Below are 24,376 nucleotides of genomic sequence, written 5' to 3'. Positions count from 1 at the left end.
CAGGAAACGGAGATCAAACATCCAGTTCTAACTAACATTTTCTAGACAAGACACAAGCAAGAAACCATGTATTGTCTTTGGATACAATTTCTCTCCATGAGAGTCTGAAGTTAGCGAAAACAGCAAATCATATCAGAGTAGCCAATGCCACCATCAGTTCAGCTCAAGCCCACCTCATATTAAACCTGTTTCCAAGGGTTTTATGGCACAGCTTGCTCTACCATGATCACCACGTGAGCTCTTCCGGCACTTACTTAATATAACACTTCCAGGAACAGATGTGCTGGCAAAGTTTATTTACATTAATGTTCTCTCATGTCAATCACACATAAGCCCTGGAAGTTGGTTTTTATATACAGAATCCAGTACCTTCCTGGGAGAACTACTTTTTTCCAAAACAAAAGAAGACAAAATTAGTATGATAATTGCAGAGTTTAATGAACACCTCGCTTCACTTCGGGGTCTCATCTGGAATTTCGGAGTGAACTGTGTCCAGAGGCTGCCAGTGGCAATTCATGAGGGAGTCGTAGAGTTCTTCACTTTTCACCATAAACTCTTGGTTTGATTCTTCAATATTCAAATGAAGATGTGGATCTGCAGAAGCCAATCATGGATATGAAAAAGATAGAGTTTTACAGGACACATACTAGAAATAGTTTAAAATTAGAAAGCTTTTAGAAAGCATTTGCAGGAAGTATTACAGATAGTAAAGGTTAAAATTCCTAAATTCCCTTTGGGAGACACCAAGATGGGTGGATCACGAGGTCAGGAGATCGAGACCATCCTGGCTAACACGGTGAAACCCCGTCTCTACTATAAAATACAAAAACTAGCCGGGCGAGGTGGCGGGCGCCTGTAGTCCCAGCTACTCGGGAGGCTGAGGCAGGAGAATGGCGTGAACCGGGGAGGCGGAGCTTGCAGTGAGCTGAGATCCGGCCACTGCACTCCAGCCTGGGCAACAGAGCGAGACTCTGTCTTAAAAAAAAAAAAAAAAATCCTAAATTCTGTATTTCCTTTCAATAAGCTTGAAAATAGAAATTTAAGCTATAAAAGTAGTAGTATCATCAAACTCAATGAGCATCCAGCTGACAGAAGAGATGGAGAAAAAAAACGGACAGATTTGAGATGCCTGGGGGATGGATTCAATTTGGGAGGAAAGGGAAAAAGGAAGGTCAAGAATGACTGCCATGTTTCTGGCAGGTGCCAGGTAGACACAATGCCAAACAATGAACCAAGCCAAGGGCTCCTTAGACAGGGGTTTGTAAAAATAAACATGCTACTTTAACTGCTCAGTTAACAGACTAATGTAAGTGAATAAATTTTATACAGCAACTAATTCAGAAACACAGGAGGACTCGGCCTTCCATCTCTGAAACCTGGAACCCTGTGACGAGATGGTGGTGTTATTGCGAACGTATTAAACCTGGATTTTCAGCCCAAGTTGCCAGGTTTCCAGAGCTTTCCAAGGCTTTCAAGGTCATTCATTTTTTTTAACGTAATCTATTTTTTTCCTCTCCTTGTACTGAACGTAACTGAAGAAGCCTTTTATGTTTTCCTTTGTAATTTTTGCAAGCCTCAGTTCCTTGTGGATCATAATTTGCTTCCTAATACTCATATGGGTTCATGCTATTCATCTGTATGTCTATTAAGGACTAAATCTTTGCCCCACAAAATTCTTCTATTAAAAGCCTAACCCCCACAATGTGAAGGCATTTGGAGATGGGGCCTCTAGGAGGTTAGATGAAGTCATAAGTGTTGGGTGCTGGTCTGATAGAAGTAGTGCCCTTACAAAAAGAGACAGCAAGCAGGACACAGCAGCTCACACCTGTAACCCCAACACTTTGGGAAGCTGAGACCAGTGAATTGCTTAAGTCTGGGAGTTTGAGATCAGCCCGGGCAACATATTGAGACCACATCACTACAAAATATAAAAATAATTTTTTTAAAAAAAAGAACAGAGAACTTGCTCACATTCTCTCCTACAATGTATGCATAAAGAGGTCAAGTGTGGAAACAACAAGAAGGCTGCTGTCTGCAAGCTAAGAAGAGAGCCCTCGCCAGAAACCAAATTAGCCAGACCCCGTATATTGGATTTCCAGCCTCCAGAACAGTAAGAAAATAAATTTTTGTTTAAACCACCCAGTCTATGGTATTTTGTTACAGTAGCCCTAGAAGACTAATGCAGTACCCTTCTGTATTTATCATTTTAGAACCAAAATGGTCAAATAGGCTTTAGTCATCATATTAATTTCATGAGCTACTTCTCACTTTTCTTCACTGGAGTCATTCATGATTGTGTTGTCTGATTCTTATTCTTTAGAGCTTCCCATCCCTTTTGAGTCATCTTTCCTTTGAGCATTTCTGGTCATAAAAGTAGATGTTTCCCTTTTTTCCCCCTAAACATTCTGAAATTTTCTTATACTTCTGTCCCCAGTTCCTTTCCTTTAGCGTTATGGGCAGTTGTCTGCTAACAGGTCCCTGACTGCATGCCCCGGGTGGGGAAAGAGGAGTTAGGATTATATGCTTATGAGCATGCTCTCCACTTAACCTGTGGCCAAGAAAACAGACACAGTGTGGTCAGCTCCAAGCCCCGGATTATATGATCTCTGCTCTTCCAGTGATGCTGACCAAAACTATAATAGAAGCCTATTTAAGACAAACTAATTATATTATCCCTAAACCTGTGCATCTTCTAGACCAATGTTGTCCAACACAGTAGCCAGTAGCCACTAGCCACATGCAGCTATTGAGCATTGCTGGCCCTCATTGAAATGTGATGTAAGGATAAAATATATACCACATTGAAAGCAGAATGGTGGTTGACAGGGGATGAGGGAAGGGAGAGTGAAGAGTTGTTATTTAATGAGTATAGAGTTTCAGTTTATATAATGAAGAGTTCTGGAGATGAATGGTAATGGTTACACAACATTATGAATGTACTTAATACCACTGATACATTTAAAAGTCTATTGCTTCTTGGCCTTTTGGCTAAGATCAAGTGTGATACATTTAAAAGTCAAGATGGTAAGTTTTATGTTACGTGTATTTCACCACAATAGGAACAATTTAAAAATCTGCTTGAAGGTAATGTCTGAATAGCCCTCAGAATAAGGGTCCCCTCAATCTGCAGATGAGGGGGTGGCCATTAAAAGAAAAACGATAGAAGAAATATATGCTGCATTTCAAAGATTTGATGGAAAAAAAAAGTTGTTTTCATATTGATTGCATGTTGGAATAATATTTTGGATATTGTCTTAGTTTGGGCTGCTAACAACATATCAGAGACAGTAGTTTGTAAACAACACACAGTTATTTCTCACAGTTCTGGAAACCAAAAGTCCAAAATCAAGGTGTTGGCATAGTTGGGTTCTGGTGAGGACCCTCTTCTGGGTTGCACACTGCCCAGAAGTCGTATTTTCACATGGCAGAAGGCAGAGAGAGGAATCAAATTCCCTCGTGACTCTTGTAAGGTCACCAGTTCCATTCATGAGGGCTCCACCCTCATGACCTCATCTAATCCTAATCATCTCCCTAAAGATCCACCTCCTAAAACTATCACATTGGGAGTGAGGGTTTCAACATATGAATTTGGCGAGGGAGAGGAACACAAATTCAGTCCATAACAGATATTAGGTTAAGAAACATTATTAATTTCACCTATCTCTTGAGTTGGTTAATTTGGCTACTAAAAAATTTAAAATTACCCACATGGATAGCTTTGTGTTTCTCATTGTCTATTTTTTAATTTCTACATTTTCATACTGACAGAGAAAACTGTATGTATTTACCACATATAACAATGTTTCAAGTATATGTTCATTGTGGAATGATCAAATGATCAAATAACTACCTCACAGTTACCATTTTTCATTTTTGTGGTGGAAACACTGAATATCCACTAAGTATTTTTCTTTATTTTTCCTTTTTTTCTTTTTAAAGACTAGTCAAATGCAGCAGTAAGAAGCAAAGAGTAGAACAAAAAATTCAATCTGCAACTGACTGAACAACCAATTGCGATAACTCACTACCTTCGAATTAACCTGTATTTTTCACTATATTTCTTCATTAACTATAGTCACCATGCTATAATATATAGAGTAAATATATATACTATAGTATATACTCTATATTATATAATATACTGCATACATATGTATATTATAATATATAATATACATATTATGTATATATACTATATACATATTATGTATATTATATATTATATACATATTATATATTACATATAATTTTTTTTTTTTTGAGACGGAGTTTTGGTCTTGTTGCCCAGGCTGGAGTGCAATGGTGTGATCTCAGCTCACTGCAACTCCACCTCCCAGGTTCAAGCAATTCTCCTGCCTCAGTCTCCTGGGTAGCTGGGATTACAGGCGCGCGACACCACACTCGCTAATTTTTTGTATCTTTAGTAGAGACGGGGTTTCACCATGTTGGCCAGGCTGGTCTCAAACTCTTGACCTCGTGATCCACCCACTTCGGCCTCCCAAAGAGCTGGGATTACAGGCGTGAGCCACTGCGCCCAGCCTACAATAAATCTCTTGAAAGGTGTTCCTCCTAGCTATCTGAAATTCTCTATCTTTTGACCAACATCTCCCTATCACTCTCTCCCTGCAACTACCCCAGCCTTTAATAACCACCATTCTATGTTCTACTGCTATGAAATAAGCTTTTTAAGATTCCACATGAGTGAAATCATATGGCATTTGTTCTTCTGTGCCTGGTTTATTTCACTTAACATAGTGTCCTCCATGTTCATCCATGTTGCCACAAATGACAAGATTTCATCATTTTTATAGTTTAATAGTATTCTATTGTATATATACATATTTTCTTTATATATACTATATATATAAAGAAATCTCTCTCTCTCTCTCTCTCTCTCTCTCTCTCTCTCTCTCTCTCTCTCATCCACTTATGGGCACTTAGTTTGATTCTGTATCTTGGCTATTGTGAATAGTGCTGCAATAAACACGGAAGTACAGATGTCCCTCTAACATACTGATTTCATTTCCTCTGGATATATGCCCAATAGTGGGACTGCTGGATCATACAGTAGTTCTACTGTTAATATTTTGAGGAAACGCCATACTTTTTATAATTGCTATACCAATTTACATTCCCACCAACAGTATGCAAGGGCTCTTTTCTCCACATCCTGCCCAACATTCATCTTTGGTCTTTCAGGCTGTCCTAGACCTGGTGAGCTCTTTCCGGGTTTGGCAAAGGCAGACGCTGACCGCGCCGAGGAGTGGGACCGGCAGTGCTGGACCACCCTTTTCCAAGCGCGGAGGTGCCCTGGCCGCCGGCTCTCAACAGGGCGAGTGGCCCTCCCGCTGCGTAGAGCGCAAGCTGGGGATCCTGGGTCCTTGCGCGGTCACTTACCTGGCCCCAACTATCCGCTGAAAACAGTGTGGACCGCCTCCCAGGGTCCCGGCCGATATCGCGCGGGGCGCCGCGGGGCAACTTGTGCGTGTGCGTTCATGCAGGACTGCTGCTCACCCAGCAGTCCACGATTAGGGCTATTTTTGTATTGTTAATAGAGACGAGGTTTCACCATGTTGAGCAGGCTGCTCTTGAACTCCTGACCTCACGTGATCCTCCCACCTCAGCCTCCCAAAGTGCCAGGATTACAGGCGTGAGCCACCACAACACTCGGTCATTTTTTCTTATTTCTATGAAGAATGCCATTGGTATTTTGATAGAGAGTACATTGAATCTGGCTGGGCACAATGGCTCATGCCTGTAATCCCAAAACTTTGGGAGGCCAAAGCTGGCGGATCACCTGAGGTCAGGAGTTCAAGACCAGCCTGGCCAACATGGAGAAGCCCTGTCTCTACTAAAAATACAAAAAACAGCCAGGCGTGGTGGGCACCTGTAATTCCAACTACTTGGGAGGCTGAGGCAGGAGAACTGCTTGAACCCTGGAGGAGGCGGTTGCAGTGAGCTGAGATCAAACACCACTGCCCTCCAGCCTGGGCAACACAGTGAGACTGCCTGAAAAAAATAAATAAATAAAAGCCGGGCACGGTGGCTCAAGCCTGTAATCCCAGCACTTTGGGAGGCCGAGACGGGCAGATCACGAGGTCAGGACATCGAGACCATCCTGGCTAACATAGTGAAACCCCATCTCTACTAAAAAGTACAAAAACTAGCCGGACGAGGTGGCAGGCACCTGTAGTCTCAGCTACTCGGGAGGCTGAGGCAGGAGAATGGCGTAAACCCGGGAGGCGGAGCTTGCAGTGAGCTGAGATCAGGCCACTGCACTCCAGCCTAGGCCACAGAGCGAGACTCTGTCTCAAAAAAAAAAAAAAAAGAGAGATTGCATTGATTCTGTAGATCACTTTGGGTAGTATGAACTTTTTTTTTTTTTTTTTTTTTTCGAGACGGAGTCTTGCTCTGTGCCCCAGGCTGGAGTGCAGTGGCGCGATCTCGGCTCACTGCAAGCTCCGCCCCCCGGGTTCACGCCATTCACCTGCCTCAGCCTCCCGAGTAGCTGGGACTACAGGCGCCTGCCACCTCGCCCGGCTAATTTTCTTGTATTTTTAGTAGAGACGGGGTTTCACCGTGTTAGCCAGGATGGTCTCGATCTCCTGACCTCGTGATCCGCCCGTCTCGGCCTCCCAAAGTGCTAGGATTACAGGCTTGAGCCACCGCACCCGGCGAACTTTTTAATAATATTCATTCTCTTAATCCATTAATCCATAAGCATGAGGTATCTTTTGTATCTTCAGTTTCTTCCATCTACACTTTTTAGTGTTCAGTATAGACATCTTTCACCTCAGTTAAATTTACTTTTTTTTTTGTTTTTTTGAGACAGAGTCTCGCTCTGTCGCCCGGGCTGGAGCGCAGTGGCGCAATCTCGGCTCACTGCGAGCTCCGCCTCCCGGGTTAAATTTACTCTTAAGTTTTTGTTAAAGCTATTGTAAATGGGATTATTTTTTTGTTATCTTTTTCAAATAGTTATTAGTGTATAGAAACAATTTTGTGTAGTAAAGTAACAGGATACAAAACTAATAAGTTTATTAGACCTAACAGTTTTTTGGCAGAGTCTGGATTTTCTTTACAGGCATACCTTGGAGATATTGCAGGTTTAGGATTTTCTTTACAGGCATACCTTGGAGATATTGCAGGTTTAGTTCCTAACCACTGCAGTAAAATGAATATTGCAATGAAGCAAGTCACATGAATTTTTTGGTTTCCCAGTGCATATAAAAGTTGTTTATATTGGCCAGGCATGGTGGCTCATGCCTGTAATCCCAGTACTTTGGGAAGCCGAGGCTGGAGAATCACTTGAGCTCAGGAGTTCTACACCAGCCTGGCAACATAGTAAGACCTTGTCTCTATTTAAAAAAATTTTTTTTAAAGAACAAATTTGGCCAGGCACAGTGGCTCACGCCTCTAATCCCCACACTTTGGGAGGCTGAGGCAGGCAGATCACGAGGTCAGGAGATTGAGACCATCCTGGCGAACATGGTGAAACCCCACCTCTACTAAAATACAAAAAATTAGCCAGGCATGGTGGTGCACGCCTATAGTCCCAGCTACTTGGGAGGCTGAGGCAGGGGAATCCAGGAGGCGGAGAACCCAGGAGGCGGAGATTACAGTGAGCAGAGATCGTGCCACTGTGCTCCAGCCTGGCAACAGAGCAAGACTCCATCTCAAAAATAAAAATAAAAAAACAAAAAGAATAAATTTGTTTACAATGTAATTACCTTAAGAAATAGTTTATTGCTGTCGGGCACGGTGGCTCACGCCTGCAATTCCAGCACTTTAGGAGGCTGAGGTGGGTGGATCACCTGATGTCAGGAGTTCAAGACCAGATTGGCCAACATGGCGAAACTCTGTCTCTACTAAAAATACAAAAATTAGCCGGGTGTGGTGGTAGGTGCCTCTAATCCCAGCTACTCAGGAGGCTGAGGCAGAATAATCGCTTGAACCTGGAGACGGAGGTTGCAGTGACCCGAGATCATGCCACTGCACTCTAGCCTGGGTGACAAAGAGTAAGACTGTCTCCAAAAAAAAAAAAAGAAAAAAAAAAAGAAAAGAAAAAAATAACTTATTGCTAAACAGTGCTAACAAAATGAGCACATACTGTTGGGAAAATGGCACAGATACACTTGCTCAGTTCAGGGCTGCCATAAACTTCTAATTTGTAAAAAAAAAAAAAAAAACACATAGTGTCTGTGGAACATAATAAAGTGAAGTACAATAAAATGAGGTATGCCTGTATATCACATCATGTCATCATCAAACAAGGACAATTTCACTTCTTCCCTTCCAACCTGGGAACCTTTTATTTCTCCCTCTTGCCTAATTGCTCTGGCTAGACTATTATGGTTACTTCTATTATGTTGAATAGAAGTAGTGAAAGGGGGCATCCTTATCCGGTTTCAGATCATAGAGGAAAAGCTTTCAATTTTTCCCCGTTCAGTGCAATGTTAGCTGTGAGTTTGTTATATGGCCTCTATTGTATTGAGGTACACTTCTTTTATACCTAATTTGTTGAAAGTTTTTATCATGAAGAGATCCTGAATTTTGTCAAATGATTTTTCTGCATCTACTGAAATGATTGCCAAGAGCAGTTGCTCATGCCTGTAAATCCCAGAACTCTGGGAGGCTGAGGCAGGCAGATCACCTGAGCTGAGTTCAAGACCAGCTTGGGCAACATGGCGAAACCCTGTCTCTACCAAAAATACAAAAAATTAGCTGGGCATGGTGGCATGCACCTGTGGTCCCAGCTACTTGGGAGGCTGAGATGGGAAGATTGGTTGAGCCTAGGAGGCAGAAGTTGCAGCCAAGATCACACCACTGCACTCCAACCTGGGTGAAAGAATGAGGCCCTATCTCCAGAAAAAAAAAGAAAAGAAAGAAAAGAAAAATAGGCCAGGCGCGGTGGCTCACGCCTGTAATCCCAGCTCTCAGGGAGGCAGAGGCGGGAGGATAGCTTGAGCCCAGGAGTTCGAGACCTGCCTGGGTAATATAGCGAGACCCCGTTCTCCACAAAAAGGAAAAAAAAAAAAAAAAAAAAAGACAAGAAAAGAAAAATAATGTTTTTTGTCCTTCATTCTGTTGATGGGATAATGGGATGTATCATGTTTATTAATTCGTGTATATTAAACCATCCTTGCATCCCTGGGATGAATACCACTTGTTCATGACAGATGATTTTGTTATTGCGCTATTGAATTCAGTTTGCTAGTATTTTGTTGGTGACCTTTGCATCTATGTTCATCAGGAGTACTGGCTGTAGTTTTTTCTTGTTGTGTCCTTTTCTGGTTGTGATATCAGAGTAATGCTGGCTTCATAAAATGAGTTTCAACGTATTTCATCTTCGATTTTTTGGAGTAGTTTAAGACGTGGCATTAGTTCTTCTTTAAATGTTTGGGGGCCGGGCATGGTAACTGTAATTCCAACCTGTAATTCCAACCCTTGGGGAGGCAGAGCTGGGAGGATCGCTTAAGCCCAAGAGTTTGAGACTAACCTGAGCAACAAAGTGAGACTCCACCTCTACAAAAAATAAAATGAAAAATAAATGTTTAGTAGAATTAAACAGTGAAGCCAGCCATCAGGACCTGGGCTTTTCTTTGATGGGAGACTTTTTGAGACAGGGTCTCACTCTGTCACCCAGGCTGACATGCAGTGGCACATTCATAGCTCACTTAAGCCTCAACCTCCTGGGCACAAGTAATCCTCCTACCTCAGCCTCTCAAATATTTGGGACTACAGGCACATACTACTATACCTAGTTTTTTTTAAAATTTTTGGTAGAAATAAGGTCTCACTGTATTGCCAAGGTTGGTCTCAAGCCCCTGGACTCAAATGATCCTCCCCCATCAGCCTCCCAAAGTGCTTGGGATTACAGGCATTATCCACCAGGCCTGGCCTGATGGGAGACTTTTTATTACTGTTTCAATTCCTTCCTCATTATTGGTCTGTTTAGGTTTTCCATTTCTTCATAATTTAATCTTGGTAGGTAGTAGATTCTATGTGTCCAGGAATTTACTCATTTCTTCTATGTTATCGAATTTACTGATGTATAATTGTTTATAATTGTCTTTTATGTTCCTTTGTATTTATGTGGTATCAGTTGTAATGTCTCCTTTTTCATCTGATTTTGAGTTTCTTTTGTTCTTAAAGGTTTGTTGACTATCTTTTAAAGAAATCAATCCTTCATTTCATTGATCTTTTGTATTGTTTTTCTAGTTTCTATTTATTTTTGCTATAGTCTTTATTATTTCTTTTCTAATTTTGGGTTTACTTTGTTCTCGTCTTCTAGTTCCTTGAGGTGCAATTGCATTACATTTCTACTGACCAGTACTGTGCCAGATTGATGACCAGCCAATACTTGAGTGGTTATCACATGGCAGAAGCTGTTTAACCACCTAAAAGTACTTTAGACCTAGCATGCCCACACTTCCTATGAGAAAGGTAACAATGTCCTCACTTTACAGAAAGTGAAGCAGACACACTAGAGATTAATTTGTCTGGAACTACAGAGCTAGTAGGTGGGATCTGAACCCCGTGGCAGTCTGTATCCCAAAAGCAGACCTTTACCTCTATTATTTTGATAGAGACAGGGGACAGCCAAATGCCTAGGCAAATAGGGAAGGGTCCCTGAAGAACCTCCAACCTGCCCAAGTCATTGTGCACAGGGGTTTGGCTAAACATGCCCACAGTGAAAAATTCCATCCCTTAACACATGTGTAGTAAGGGAAATAAATCAATGTGGAGTGGCTCAGACTAAGGGCCCACATGCACACTGGAAGAATGAGGAGGAGCCACCAGGAATTCACACCTTATGCAGGGGAGGAGCCTGGCCTTTTCAACTTGTGTGTGGTAGCCTGGTATTCAATTTGTGAGATGGAAACCTGTGTTTTGGATCCCTCTTTTTTGTTAAGAGCTTTCCTTTTGCTTAATTAATTCCATTCTCCTCACCCTTCAATGTGTTCGCATGCCTAATTTTTCCTGGTCGTGAGACAAGGACCCAGATTTAGCTGAACTAAGGAGGAAGAAATCCTGCATCAATTTTAATAAATTCCATAACTGATGAAGGCAGGAAGAGACTCACACTTAACCTGAAAGAAATCCCAGAAAGTTTAAATAAGCACCCTTTACTCATGTTTAAATCAAAGTACTAAAAATAGAACTGCTCAATAGCATATGAAGATTTCTTTTCAACACCAATTTGATGTAAACACTGAGCACCTACCAACATGCGAACTCTGAATTAGTCACAGGGGCTACAAAGACTGATAACAACATGCTCCCTTCTTTGATAAAGTCATAAGGCAGTGGGTGGGTTTGTCTGGTAGGGGCAGGGGTTTGGGCAAGAGAGAGAAACGAGACAAATGTGGTAAGACAGACATGTGATAAGAAAAAGGCAATAGTGTTCTCTGTATTTCTCCTCTAGTTTTCTTTCCCATTACTTAAAGTAAAAGAAGAAAACATTTTTTCCCTTCCTCAAATAAGACACATTCAGAGTGTTTGTCCCCAGGCAGACAAACTTTGTTCTTTCCAAAACAAATTGAGAAGTACAGGAAGCACCACACAGACTGACACTACAGTGCCATCCTATCGGGTACCCCAGGATCCAATAATCCTGAGGCCACAGCAATTACCTCATGCTCTCCACACTTGAAAAACAGAATTAAAGCATAATTTTCCTCAAAGTCTAAACTTATAGAGGAAATGGAGCTTAAGAAAAATGTATTGGCTTGTTATTGTTTGGGAATGTCCCCTTTTCTCAGTCCTTCAGAAAGACCCAAAGAGGTGGTTCAGCTAAAGTTGTTCCCATAGAACCAGTTTCTAAAAACAAGAGAAATTACTGAAGCATATGGCTTAGGCAACCTACATTGGAATTTTCCAATAGAACCTCCCAGTTTCTAGCAAGCTGAGTGAATGAGAAACCAGGAAATGGGGTTTTGTTTCCAACCACTTCAGTACAAGGTTTATGTTACCTTCTAGTGGGTCTTCGTCTTGGTTTTCAGCTAGAGGTGTGGTTTCCTGCAACAAAAAATTATCTCATGAGAAAATAATTCCACTTAAAGGTTTAATATCAATATATACTTCATTGGGAAAAACTCTAGCTCTTAAAAAAACTACCTAAAATAAAAATAATATTAAAAATTAATCTCTTTAAATCAACTTTTGAATTTGATTCAAAGAATCTTTAGGTGACAGTACAATTATGAAAGAAGTAAACTGAGTCACAGAAGAAATGTCACAAAGAGGAGCCAGCCTAACAAGGACCTCTGGCCCCTGGATTTTCTGGGACCTAACTAGCATCCTAGAGCCTGAGCTAGGAACCAGACAGCAGGGACCCTGGAATCCAGGCTCCTTATTTCCTGTACTACATGCCTGTACCTCGAGTTCTGCTCCTCCTTCCAGAAGACAATCTGTAAAGTCTCCATGAACACGTTTTCCTCATGGCCTTCTAATCACGTCCTCAAACCCATGGCTCAGCTAAGAACCAGGACATTAGGTGCTCAAGAAAATGCAGAGGCTACAGCAAAGCAAACCAATCATATTCTTACATAATGAGAGAAGTAAACTGCAGAGGCACTCCCAAAGTAAATCTTGGTTGGTTAACCCAGAGCCTGTTGGCTCTACTGGGGCAGCATACGTTTTTATGATTCCTCTATGTAGACCTGTTGGGAACCTGTATTTTTAAGGATGGCCAGCTATTCCAAGGAATCATTCTATCAAGAAAGGGCTGATCTAGCTCCTGGCACCTAATTAAGCTTCTCTTGCTAATAAGAATGACAAGATACTAAGAGCCAAAGACTTTTCAGTCTATCTGAAAGTATGCCTCCTCTTCACTCTGAAATATATTGAGGTTTGGAAAATAGGTTATATAGTTACCATAAATTTCAAAAGACAATCTGTGTCTTTTTTCTACTTAGATATGGCTAAGACACCAGGCATGGTGGCATGCAGCCGATAGTCTCAGCTACTTGGAAGCAGGAGGACCACTTGAACCCAGAAGATCAAGACTGCAGTGAGTTATGATGGCACCACTGTACTCTAGCCTGGGCAAAAGAGCAAGACATCATTTCTAAAAACTAGTTATATAAGAAGGAAAGAAAGAAATGGCTAAAACACCCAGAATCCACACTTCCATAAGTCCTCTCCTATAATACAAGACTAAGTAAGCTCACATTTCCTCCTTTCAATGTGTGTTCTGGTAAATGTGGATGCTAAATAACCAGGATGAGGGAAGCAGGAACTATCTGGAGACAGAGCATTCTCTCTGGTCTGAGGGCCACCTGCGCTGTGTATGCAGCTGGCTGCCTTTAAACAAAAGCACATTTATAAAAGGCTTTCCTCAGCTAGATATAGTCTGGGAAAGCATGCTGATGGACCACAAAGACCTGAGAATCACTTTGGAGACACCCACCTCCACAATGTCAAAATGTAAAGGAGAGGGCTGGAGATCTCCCCTTCAACCTGGGGAGATAAAGGTTATGGACAGAGGCACAGCACATTGGGGGAAGCAGGGAAGAACTAGGACATCTTGGAGAGGACACGCTTTATTAGAGAAGACCAAAATGGGGACATGTGAGTAAAAGAGCGCCACCACGGAACCTTATCATCTTTAATTCTGCTCAGCAGCTTCCCAACAGGGAACACCCAGCAGGATGGCAGGCAGATGGCACAGTGGGGTCACCACAACCACAAAAGATAATATATTTCTATAATTCTTATACGAAAAAAATGCATGTTATAGTAATAATTTGGCTAGAGGGTGAGATAAAAATTCCAGAATATGCCAACAAAAAATGGACAGAGGAATGGAGAGAAAGGGTAGCCAGGTGAGAAAAAAAGGATATTCATTTCTTAATTTTCTCAAGAGTGATGAAAAATCAAGAAATACTTTCGTTTCTGAAGTTGATAATATACTCATTCTTATACTTCTCTATTTAATGATATAAGGGTAACCACCAAAAGACACTGTCTCCCAAAAAAGAGCAAAAAGGGAAGAGGCGAAAGAAAAAAAAAAAAAAAGAGTGCCAAAACCTCAGGCAATGTAGTGAAAGATTTTTGTTTTTTAAGTGCTGCAATATCAAACATTTGTTAAAAGGGAAAAACCCAAATTGGGTCAAAAGGGGGAAAAAATGACAAGAAATCTAACAAGATATTTTATACAAGAGGCACAACTAAAACAGACTTGAGAAAAATTGAAAACGCAAGTTTGGGCAGTAAAATATCATAATATAAAGCAAATGTAAGTTTTAAAAGCCAAGGGACTAGATATAAAATTCAACTTCGGTTTTAAGGCAAAGATCACACAAACGGTGTCACTCCGAATATTAGGAGACAAGCCAGGGTAGGGGAAGTCCGTAACATTTAAACTCCAAAATGTTAATTTCTCTAACATGTGAATATCTTACGCAGTCAAGCAAGAGGGACATAACTCAACAGAAAAACTAGAAAGAGGATATCAAAGTCACAGAACACAGATGCCAATAAACATTTCAAGAGGTATTTGCCCTCAATAATAGACAAATGCCTCTCTGCCCTATTAGATTGGCTAATCATACACAGAGAAATGTAGAGTAGCAAGAACACCCACCACAATAATGAAAAGTACAAATTCATGCAGACTTTAGGTAATTTGCTATTAAAAATTTTTAATGTTATATCCTTTAATCCAGCCCTTTCACATCCAGAAATATATTCTTGGGGGAAAAAAGCAACACTCAGACAAATGCTTGAAGATAAGTAAAAAAGTTTGTTAAAGCCCTGAAAATATTTAAAATGTCAGATAACGGATGAGCTAAAAATCACACTATGTCTAAATGAGCTCACTCTATTGCTCAGGCTGGAGTACAATGGCACAGTCATGGCTCACTGCAGCCTCAAACTCCCGAGCTCAAGTGACCATCCTGCCTCAGTCTCCCAAGTAGCTGGGACTACCCGCGTGAGCCATCTTGCCCAGACCATAAGTGTGCAATTTTTTAAAGAAAGGTCTCCTTATGCAGAAGCAAAGAAAACCAGTATATACTACATAGTTCATTCTTGCCTAAATCATCCCCTAACCACCAAAACAGAAAGACGAACCACACTGATTGAGCAATAGTACAGGAGAAAGATCTAGAAGACACACATCCACTCCACAGTACTTTCTTCTAAGTGGGAGGGGAATGGGGAAGAAGGAGGGGTGTTTGAGGAGGAACTTTTCCCTTACTTCAATACATCTTTGTGTGATTTGAGAAATATGTCACTTCAGTAATTCAAACTATTAAAATATCTTTTTAAAGTGTATTTATGTCCAACTGCTATAAAACAAACCCCAAAACTACCTTTTGTCCTATATTAAGTGTTAAAGAGTAAAATATATTGAATTATGATAATCTAAAATTTAGTAGCAAGAATTTAGACAAAGACTTCATTAGGCTTTTGTTTTGTTTCTGGAAGAGAATGGGAAATTATCTGCAAGTGAACACTTCTAGGTTACACATGTCCAAACTCAGCAAAGCATATAAATTAAACATGTACAGAGACTTTTTGTGTATTATACCTCAACAAAGCTCTAAAAAATTTTTCTTAGGCTATCAGCTTTACTCTCTAGTATTAAAACAGGTAGCAAAAGCCATGCTGTGGGAATTTGGATGACAAGACACAGATGTGTGAAGATAGGAAAGTGATGTTTATTATTGGGCACACAAATGACACAAGACTCATTCCAGCAAGGGATACCTTAGGCATAACCAGAATTCCAGCTGTGTGTTCAGGAGTCTCATGCGCAGAAAAACAGTCCCGTCCATTTCCATCCACTGCACAGCCATAGCTGTAGCCAGAAAGAAGGTATGAGCTGTGCTGTCGCGCATACCAGTTGCCATAGAGGTAACCCTGGTTGGGCTGGAACTCCTGCTTCACTCTAATAGCAGAGGGGAGACTACAGGAATGAGAATCGTCACCAACCAATGCAGAATCATCCACAAACCCCCAAACCCTTTCTTTTCTCCAGGAAGTTTGCAATAAATTGAACACCTGTGTTCAAAGCCATAGTTTGATACCTAATGTAGATGACGGGTTGATGGGTGCAGCAAACCACCATGGCACATGTATACCTATGTAACAAACCTGCACATTCTGTATCTGTACCGAGGAACTTAAATAAATTTTTAAAAAGCCATAGTTCGTAAGTTACCAACAATTATATAGCAAACAGAACAGTAACAGCTTTCCTTTTCAAAGTAGGAGAAAAACACTCACCTTTGCCAGTAGCAGTAATAGTTATTTTGTTGAGCTATGCCAAAACCTGCAAAACTCTCTCGTTGGGCCATTTATCCAGAAACTTTACAAAAAGAGAGCAGAATCCAGTTTTTATTCCCGCATCAAAAATTCCAGCTTGTGGGCTAAAACCTCTCAACCCTGACAAGTAAGTCTCGCAACTACATCTGAGAGAATTACATTTAGTGGCAATTCCTGCTAGGCAATTAATTGCTTGACTTTCCTGACAAACGGGGCAAAGGTGTGGGTGGGGGAGGGGTGTACTGAGGCACCTGGGGGAATTTCTGGCTTCCACCTGCCAGCCCTCTCTACCAACTGTCAGGCCAGGGGGAGTCAGCAGAACCCCAAGGAGGGACAGAGGGGGTAGGTGTGTTGGTTGACAATGAAGGATAGTCTCCACTCCACCCCTTACCACAACACAAAAAAGAGGAAACTTTAGTAACTAAAACCTTAAGACAAATACATTTCTCTCCTCAGCTACCTGCTGAAAGTAACTATTGGAACTAGCACCTACTGGCTTTTTCTTTTCTTAATCCCATGCAGGTGGAAAGCATCATCCAACTAGCTACAAAATTAAGAGGCAGAGAAGAATGTGCTCCCTCGCTCCCTTCCCTCCTCTCTTCCTTTTCTCTTACACCCTACATTAATGAGAGTAGTACAGGATACAATTTTAAAGAAATATTTCTCTGGTTCAGTATTTTTTTTAAAAAGCATGATAAAGCTTCCCAAACTTCGATGTGCATTCAAATGACCTGGACTTGTTTAAAATGTAGGTTCTCTAACTTGACAGATTTGGAGTGGAGCCTCAGATTCTGCCTTTATTAGCCAGCTCCCACCACTTTAAGTAGCAAGGTTACACAGTGTCAAAATTCCGGATAACTTTTAAGTCCATATGGGGCACTTAGGGTTTGGCCATTTCCCTGCAGCTTGCTAATAACTAAGTTCTTAATGTATTTTCTATTTACCTATAATGTGAAAAATAGCAAACATGATGAATTCAAAACATTCAGATCATTCAATCATTCACCAGTTGTGGAGCCATTACTACACTCATCCCTCCATATCCATATGAGATTGTTTACAGGATCCCCCTCAGATACCCAAATCCTTGGATGCCCAAGTATAAAATGGTGTAGTGTTTGCAAAGAACCTACACACACCCTCCCTCCCATAAACCTTAAATTCTGTCTAGATTACTTATAATATCTAATGCAATGGCTATATATTACTTCATGTGGCTTCACCAGTAGTTTCCGGCATGTGGCAAATTCAGGTTTTACTTTTTGAAACTTTTTGAGTTTTGGGTTTTCTTTTTCTTTTCTTTCTTTCTTTTTTCTTCTGAGATGGAGTCTCCCTCTGTCACCCAGGCTGGAGTACAGTGGTGTGATCTTGGCTCACTGCAACCTCCACCTCCCAGGTTCAAGTGATTCTGCTGCCTCACCCTCCCCAGTAGCTGGGATTACAGGCACCTGCCACCACGCCTGGCTAATTTCTGTATTTTTAGTAGAGACAGGGTTTCACCATGTTGCCCAGGCTGGAGGGCAGTGGCATGACCTCGCCTCACTGCAACCTCTGCCTTCCATGTACAAATGATTCTCCTGCCTCAGCCTCCCCAGTAGCTGGGATTACAGGCGCCCACCATCATGCCTGGCTAATTTTTAGTAGAGACGGGGTTTCACCATGTTGGCCAGGCTGGTCTCAAACTTCTGACCTCAGGAGATCTGCTTGCTTTGGCCTCCCAAAGTGCTGGGATTACAGGCGTGAGCCACCGTGTCCTGCCTCCCAAGTATTTTCAGCCCACGATTGGTTGAATCCAGGGATGCAGAACCCACAGACTCTGAGGGCCGATGGTATCTGCAAGGCAAGGCAAGGCAACTAGCATTGATGATATACTGGAGTTTATATGGAGTGGATTTCCACATGTCTTCAAGGGAGATTTTACTGATTAGCAGCTGTGGCAGACATTGTTAAGTGCCACCCAATATGGGTTTATTTTCTTCCTTAATAACAATTCTGATTTCACTTGGGCTAGCAATAGGCCCAAGCTAAAACATTACATTTCCTAGCTTCTCCCTTGCAGCAAGATGTGGCCAGGTGGTCAGTCCGGCTAAGAAGATGTAAACAGAACTAGTAGAAGGGGATAGGGGAAAGCTGTGTGGGAAAATGGTATTTGCTTAGCTGGAAAGGGGCCTTTCTGTCTTCTCCCCTCTCCCCAGGTCTGGTGCTATGATTACAAATACGATGGTTTGTGTCAGAATAACTGCAGCTGCCAGGCGCGGTGGATCACGCCTGTAATCCCAGCACTGTGGGAGGCCGAGGCGGGTGGACCACGAGGTCAGGAGATCGAGACCATCCTGGCTAACACGGTGAAACCCCGTCTCTATATAAATACAAAAAAATTAGCCGGGCGTGGTGGTGGGCTCCTATAGTCCCAGCTACTCAGGAGGCTGAAGTAGGAGAATGGCATGAACCCGGGAGGCGGAGCTTGCAGTGAGCCGAGATCGCGCCACTGCCTGGGGGACAAAGTGAGACTCTGTCTCGAAAAAAAAAAAAAAGAATAACTCTGCAGCTATCTTGGACTGAGGTGACATCAGGGAAGAAGTCATGCAGAAGAATACTGGGATCCAAGACAGAATGAGTCTGGGTCACTGACGACTAAGGACTCCTTCCACTAGCACTAGATTGGCCTACCGCTGGTTTATTTTACTTAATGTCTTGTTTAGACCACTATCGTTATGTCAGGTAAAATACAATTCCTAACTACTATAGCTTAGACAGCCAATAAAACATGTCAGTTAAAGATTCTTTTTCTGTAAAATTTTTTTTTTACTTCTCTCATTTTAGGACTGACTTTATTTTACACAAAGAAAATCACAATTATAGCTATGACCAGGTAAGCGTTGAGGCTGCAGTTGGAAAGGAACGTGGAAGTTGAACACTGAGGAGGTGGTAAGGAGGCTGAGGAAGACAGAGGTCGATGTAATCATGTTGAAACCACCTAGGAAGATGGCAGCAGCTATGGAACAGAAGGTTGTAAGCAAGATCCCAGGGTAAAGATGGACACTTAGGCCTTGGAGATGACAGTAACAAGGACTCACAAGCGATGTTCTGCTCGCTAAAAGCCCCAAATGCAAACCTTCTGTTTCAACTAGATTAATCCCATGAAGTGGGTGAAGCAAATTTCTATCAGGGCACACTACTGGACAGGTTCAGGGCAAGTACAGCATTATCTCCACTTCCCTTCGTGCTGGGAAATACAAAGGAGACCAAAACCTCCAGGAATACATTCACATGCAACCTCCATAGTCCTTGAATTTAAGAGTTGCTACCTGCCGCAATGAGAAAGGAGGGGAATTCAGCAGGAATATGAGATTCTTGTGGTATTTCTAACAGGGCTTTTTCTCTAACGTATCCTGCTTTTACCCCAGGATATCCACCTTACCACCCTCGCCACCCAAGAAGAAAAACTAGCTTTTACTTTAGCAAACCAAAGCTAGGCACTCAACAAATACTTGTTGAATGAACGAATGAATCAGAGCATAGCTCAAGTGCAAAAATCTTTTCAATAATTTACAAACAAAGCTACAAAACAATATAATCCTCTCTTGCTTTAGTGTTGATTAATGAACTCTCAACATTGGTTGTTTCTTGGCAACTGCAGATTTCACAAGAATGAGATTAAATGGCTTTTTACATCCTGTGTTTAGAAAGGGAATAGAAGGGTTTATGGGAAGTTATGCTCAGGTCAAATCCAGTTAAACAGATATATAATTCTCCATTGTCTTTCTTCAGACAATGAAAATCCACGATCTAAGATCTGAAACTACTGCCACAGCCATGCATAAAATGAAATGCTGCTGCTTTCCTCTCTGTTAAAGAGAATGTTCAAGGCCGAGGACACATAAAAAAGAGCAGCATTACTGGCTCTGTTGTTTAGCTGTGTGTTCTTGAAAAAGTCACTTCTCCAGACATAGCTCAGCGTTTATAACCTGAGACTAAACCTAAGAGTGAATCACTGCATTTTACCCTTAATGAGGTACCTTTAAACTAATCTTTTTGAAACAGTACTTAAATTGTAGCAGGACAAGCCGCAGACAAAACCCTGCAGACACCAAGTTAAAGAAAGAAGGGCTTTATTCGCCCGGAGCTTCGGCAAGACTCATGTCTCCAACAACCGAGCTCCTGGAGTGAGCAATTCCTGTCTCTTTAAAGGCTCACAACTCTAAGGTCCGTGTGAGAGGGTCGTGGTAGATTGAGCAAGCAGGGGGTACTGCATGCACCGGTAATTAGAACGGAACAGAACAGGACAGGACAGGACAGGGATTTTCACAGTGCTTTTCTATACAATATCTGTAATCTACAGATAACATAACCAATTAGGTTAGGGGTCGATCTTTACCAGGCCCAGGGTGTGGCGCCGGGCTGTCTTTGGATTTCATTTCTGCCTTTTAGTTTTTACTTCTTCTTTCTTTGGAGGCAGAAATTGGGCGTAAGACAATAGGAGGGGTGGTCTCCTCCCTTAAAATTTTAATGCGCTCCTCCAAAAATGTATATCCACATATTTGCATATAATTTCATGGGATTCAAAACCCCTGAAACTGATCCAGAACCCCCAGATTAGTAACACCTGGACTAGATGTTGTCTAAGTTCTCTGAGCTCTATAATTGGTTCCACTGATTTCTAAGTTTTTGGGGGTTTTCTTTTTTGTTTTTTTTTTCTTTTTAAAGTAAAACCACTTTGAGTTATGTTCATGGTACTTACACCATGGTTTCCATTCTAGAACCAACTATATTCTAAAATTCCTGGTTGGAACAAAAGTTACTTAAGCAAGTAAAAGCGTGACAGCCTGGTAACAGATTCTAAATAATCACCTTTTTATGGTGATAAGCTAAAATTTATTTTTAAAAAGTATTAAACAAATATTAATACTTCTCAAACAGCTGTTGAGATGTCCCTAGGGTAAGGAGACAGGGCACCAGGGACATTCCAGAAGTAACAATATACAAAACATGATTTTGAAAGTTTTAGTGTTTTTTAAAAAATTTTTGGCTGAGAGCATAATACTTTTGCATTAATATGAACAGATATGTTGTGGAGTAAAATGCATAAAGGCACATTTTTAAAGATAAAATGTGAAACTTAAAATGTCCCGCAGGGCGCCATGGCTCATGCCTGTTATCCCAGCACTTTGGGAGGCTGAGGTGGGTGGATCACAAGGTCAGGAGATCGAGACCATCCTGGCTAACACGGTGAAACCCCATCTCTACTAAAAACACAAAAAATTAGCTCGATGTGGCGACAGGCACCTGTAGTCCCAGCTACTAGGGAGGCTGAGGCAGGAGAACGGCGTGAACCTGAGGCAGAGCTTGCAGTGAGCTGAGATGGCGCCACTGCACTCCAGCCTGGGCAACAGAGCGAGACTCTGTCTCAAAACAACAACGAGTCCTGCTTATTAATATCTAGTCTAATGTCCAGAGGACACTCACTTCACACTCCTCTAATCTTAGTGGTTCTCTGGTGGAAAGTTACACATTACAAAAAAAGTAATCTAAATCGTAAAATAATTTGACTTTTTGTAACACAATGAAGATAACTAGTACAGAGTGAAAGAAAGAATGCCTTTTTTTTTTTTTTTTTTTTGAGACAGAGTCTCACTCTGTTGCCCACCTTGTAGTGCAGTGGTGGGATCTCAGCTCACTGCAACCTCCACCTCTCTAGTTCAAGCGATTCTCCTGCCTCACCCTCCCGAGCAGCTGGGACTATAGGCACACACCACCACATCCAGCTAATTTTTGTATTTTTAGTAGAGAAGGGGTTTCACCATGTTGGTCAGGATGGTCTCGATCCTCGATCTCTTGACCTCGTGAAAGTGCTGGGATTACAGGCGTGAGCCACTGCGTCCGGCCTTTTTTTTTTTTAAGACAGAGTCCTGACCTCAAGTGATCCGCCCGCCTCGGCCTCCCAAAGTGCTGGAATTACAGGCGTGAGCCACTGCACCCAGCCAAGAATGATTTTAGAAGGGTGAATTAATACAAGGATTTCCACTAGACTGAAAATTAGTTTGTCAACAGCATTTCAGTGTCTCAGAAGTGCTTACATTTGGCCTTGACAAAGCTGGCAGATGATATAGGAAGTAAAAAGTTTCCTCTTCAAAGTTTCCCTTCTTGTTAAAGAATAAATCCTAAGTGTTAGAAACAATAGTTTCTTTTAAAGACTGACTGACTTCAAGCCTCCTTGCCTTGTGCTAATAACTCTTTGTTAAGCCCTATCCTATGTAACTGTGGGGCATGCTCACAGGCACGTTCCAGCTCACAGCCTATTTAGCAATCGGGTATCAGTTTAAGATTATGAGGTCCAGCTACAGCCAACGGATGCAGGACACAGCAGCAAGGACAACCCAAATGCGTAAGGTATGTCTGCTTTGCCTTTGTTCAGGTGTGCTCTCGCTCAATTGTCCATCTGCAATTGAGCACCCTTTCTGCAGAAAGTAAAGATTACCTTGCTGAGAGATCTTTTGTCTCCGTGTTTTTTCTTCGTGGCACCGATTATCTATCTCTAACGATGACAAGGCCTTTCCTGCACTGCAATGACAACCAAAGCATCCCAAGTGAAATCATTTCCGCAAGATTCAAACCGGCCTCTATTAACATGTACTGACAATTCAGAATACCAGAGAAGAAAAGTTATCGGAAACAAAAGGGTCTAAGCGCTGAAGCACTGTATTGCACTTGAAATGGAGGCTTAAGATTTGACAAGGATGGACTATGCATCTCATTTACCAAATGACCTACTACAGTGTTTATGAGAACTATACGAACCAAGATTTACTCTGTTCGGAGCTTGTGGGAAAGCTGTAATGTCTAATACAAACCTGAATCTCTAAACCTTATTAAACAAGACTTTTTTTTTCTTTGAAACGGGGTCTGGCTCGTTCCCCAGGCTGGAGTGCAGTGGCACGATCTAGGCTCACTGCAGCCTCCTGGGCTCAAGCAATCATCCCACCTCAGCCTTCCGAGTTGCTGGGAACACAGGCGGGCGCCGCCACGCCGAGCTGATTTTTAAACATTTTTGTAGAGACGGCATCAAAATATGTTGCTTAGGCTCACTCTATCTTCCTAACTTCCACATGAAGGCTCTGGCCGGGCGCGGTGGCTTACGCCTATAATCGCAGCAACTTTGGGAGGTCGAGGCAGGCGGATCACCTGAGGTCGGGAGTTCAAAACCAGCCTGGCCAACATGGAGAAACCCTGTTTCTACCAAAAAATAAAAATTAGCCAGGCGTGGTGGCGCATGCCTGTAATCCCAGCTACTCGGGAGGCTGAGGCAGGAGAACTGCTTGAACCCGGGAGGCGGAGGTTGCGGTGAGCCGACATCGCGCCACTGCGCTCCAGCCTGGGCAAAAAGAGCGAAACTTTGTCTCAAAAAAAAAAAACCGGAAAAAAAAAAAAAAAACAAGGCTCACTGCTCCCTCCCCAGGAGGTGCCGCAACCCTGGACAACAGAACCCCAGAGTTAGGCAAGCGGGCAGATAAAGTGTGCAGGGCGGGGATTCTGGCCCGGGCAGACGGGAACGCGGACACATCTAGCACACCGGGTCCGTCCAGGCAGAGTGACTGCTGCGCCGCTGGAACAGGTCACCGCGAACCCTAATCCCACCCCTCCTTGCCCTGTTAGCGACAGAAAGGCTCGTTCCGCTGTTTCCTGAACAAAAACGTCTATCCTAGTAGTACATAACCCACAACAATAGGCGATGCCGGCGCCACTACCCACCCGGCCGGAAGTCGGCCCCGCCTCCTCCTGACGTCACGGAGATGAGGGGCTTCGTAGAGGAAGTCCCGCCCGCTCCCCTCAGGCCCAGCTCGCACCTTCCTGAGATATGCCTGCTTGCCCCCGATTTTTTTCTTCTTGCAGGGAGAACCTTCTCATGTGGCATCTTTACTTATTCTCCTCTTGGGAAATCCATGTGACCTCCTCGCGCTGAAAGTGTTTCCACGTTTACAGGAGACTTAAAGGCAGCCCTGGAACCTGACGTATAATTCGAGCGCCGATGCAAAAAGGACTCAGACTTTTTTTTTTTTTTTGGCATCCGGTTCTGTCACCTCCAGGCTGAGCCGGGCGAGGCACG

At 42.4% G+C, this 24,376-nt stretch overlaps 1 protein-coding gene and 1 long non-coding RNA gene across 8 annotated transcripts in view; one reads left to right on the top strand and one right to left on the bottom strand.

The window, feature by feature from the left end:
- Nucleotides 1-9,060, top strand: part of LOC144340573 (uncharacterized) — a 309,543-nt gene extending 300,483 nt beyond the window's left edge. For both annotated transcript variants that reach the window (XR_013416826.1, XR_013416825.1), the window contains exon 2: nt 8,898-9,060. This is a non-coding gene — a long non-coding RNA (uncharacterized LOC144340573). The remainder of the gene's footprint in view (nt 1-8,897) is intronic.
- Nucleotides 280-24,064, bottom strand: C4H6orf52 (chromosome 4 C6orf52 homolog). 6 transcript variants are annotated; one of them, XM_015135469.3, is made up of 6 exons: nt 24,022-24,064; nt 22,751-22,833; nt 16,234-16,315; nt 15,715-15,913; nt 11,973-12,018; nt 280-594 (listed from the first exon to the last, which is right to left on the bottom strand). In XM_015135469.3, the coding sequence occupies exons 3-6, from the start codon at nt 16,302-16,304 to the stop codon at nt 452-454; spliced, it is 459 nt and encodes a 152-aa protein (XP_014990955.3). In that variant the 5' UTR covers nt 16,305-16,315; nt 22,751-22,833; nt 24,022-24,064; the 3' UTR covers nt 280-451.
- Between the last annotated feature and the right edge of the window lie 312 nt (nt 24,065-24,376).

Source organism: Macaca mulatta, chromosome 4 (assembly GCF_049350105.2).
Source record: "Macaca mulatta isolate MMU2019108-1 chromosome 4, T2T-MMU8v2.0, whole genome shotgun sequence".
NCBI classification, from domain to species: Eukaryota; Metazoa; Chordata; class Mammalia; order Primates; family Cercopithecidae; genus Macaca; species Macaca mulatta.
Note: the sequence above shows the minus strand (reverse complement) of the source record. Positions and strands in the feature narration are given on the sequence as shown.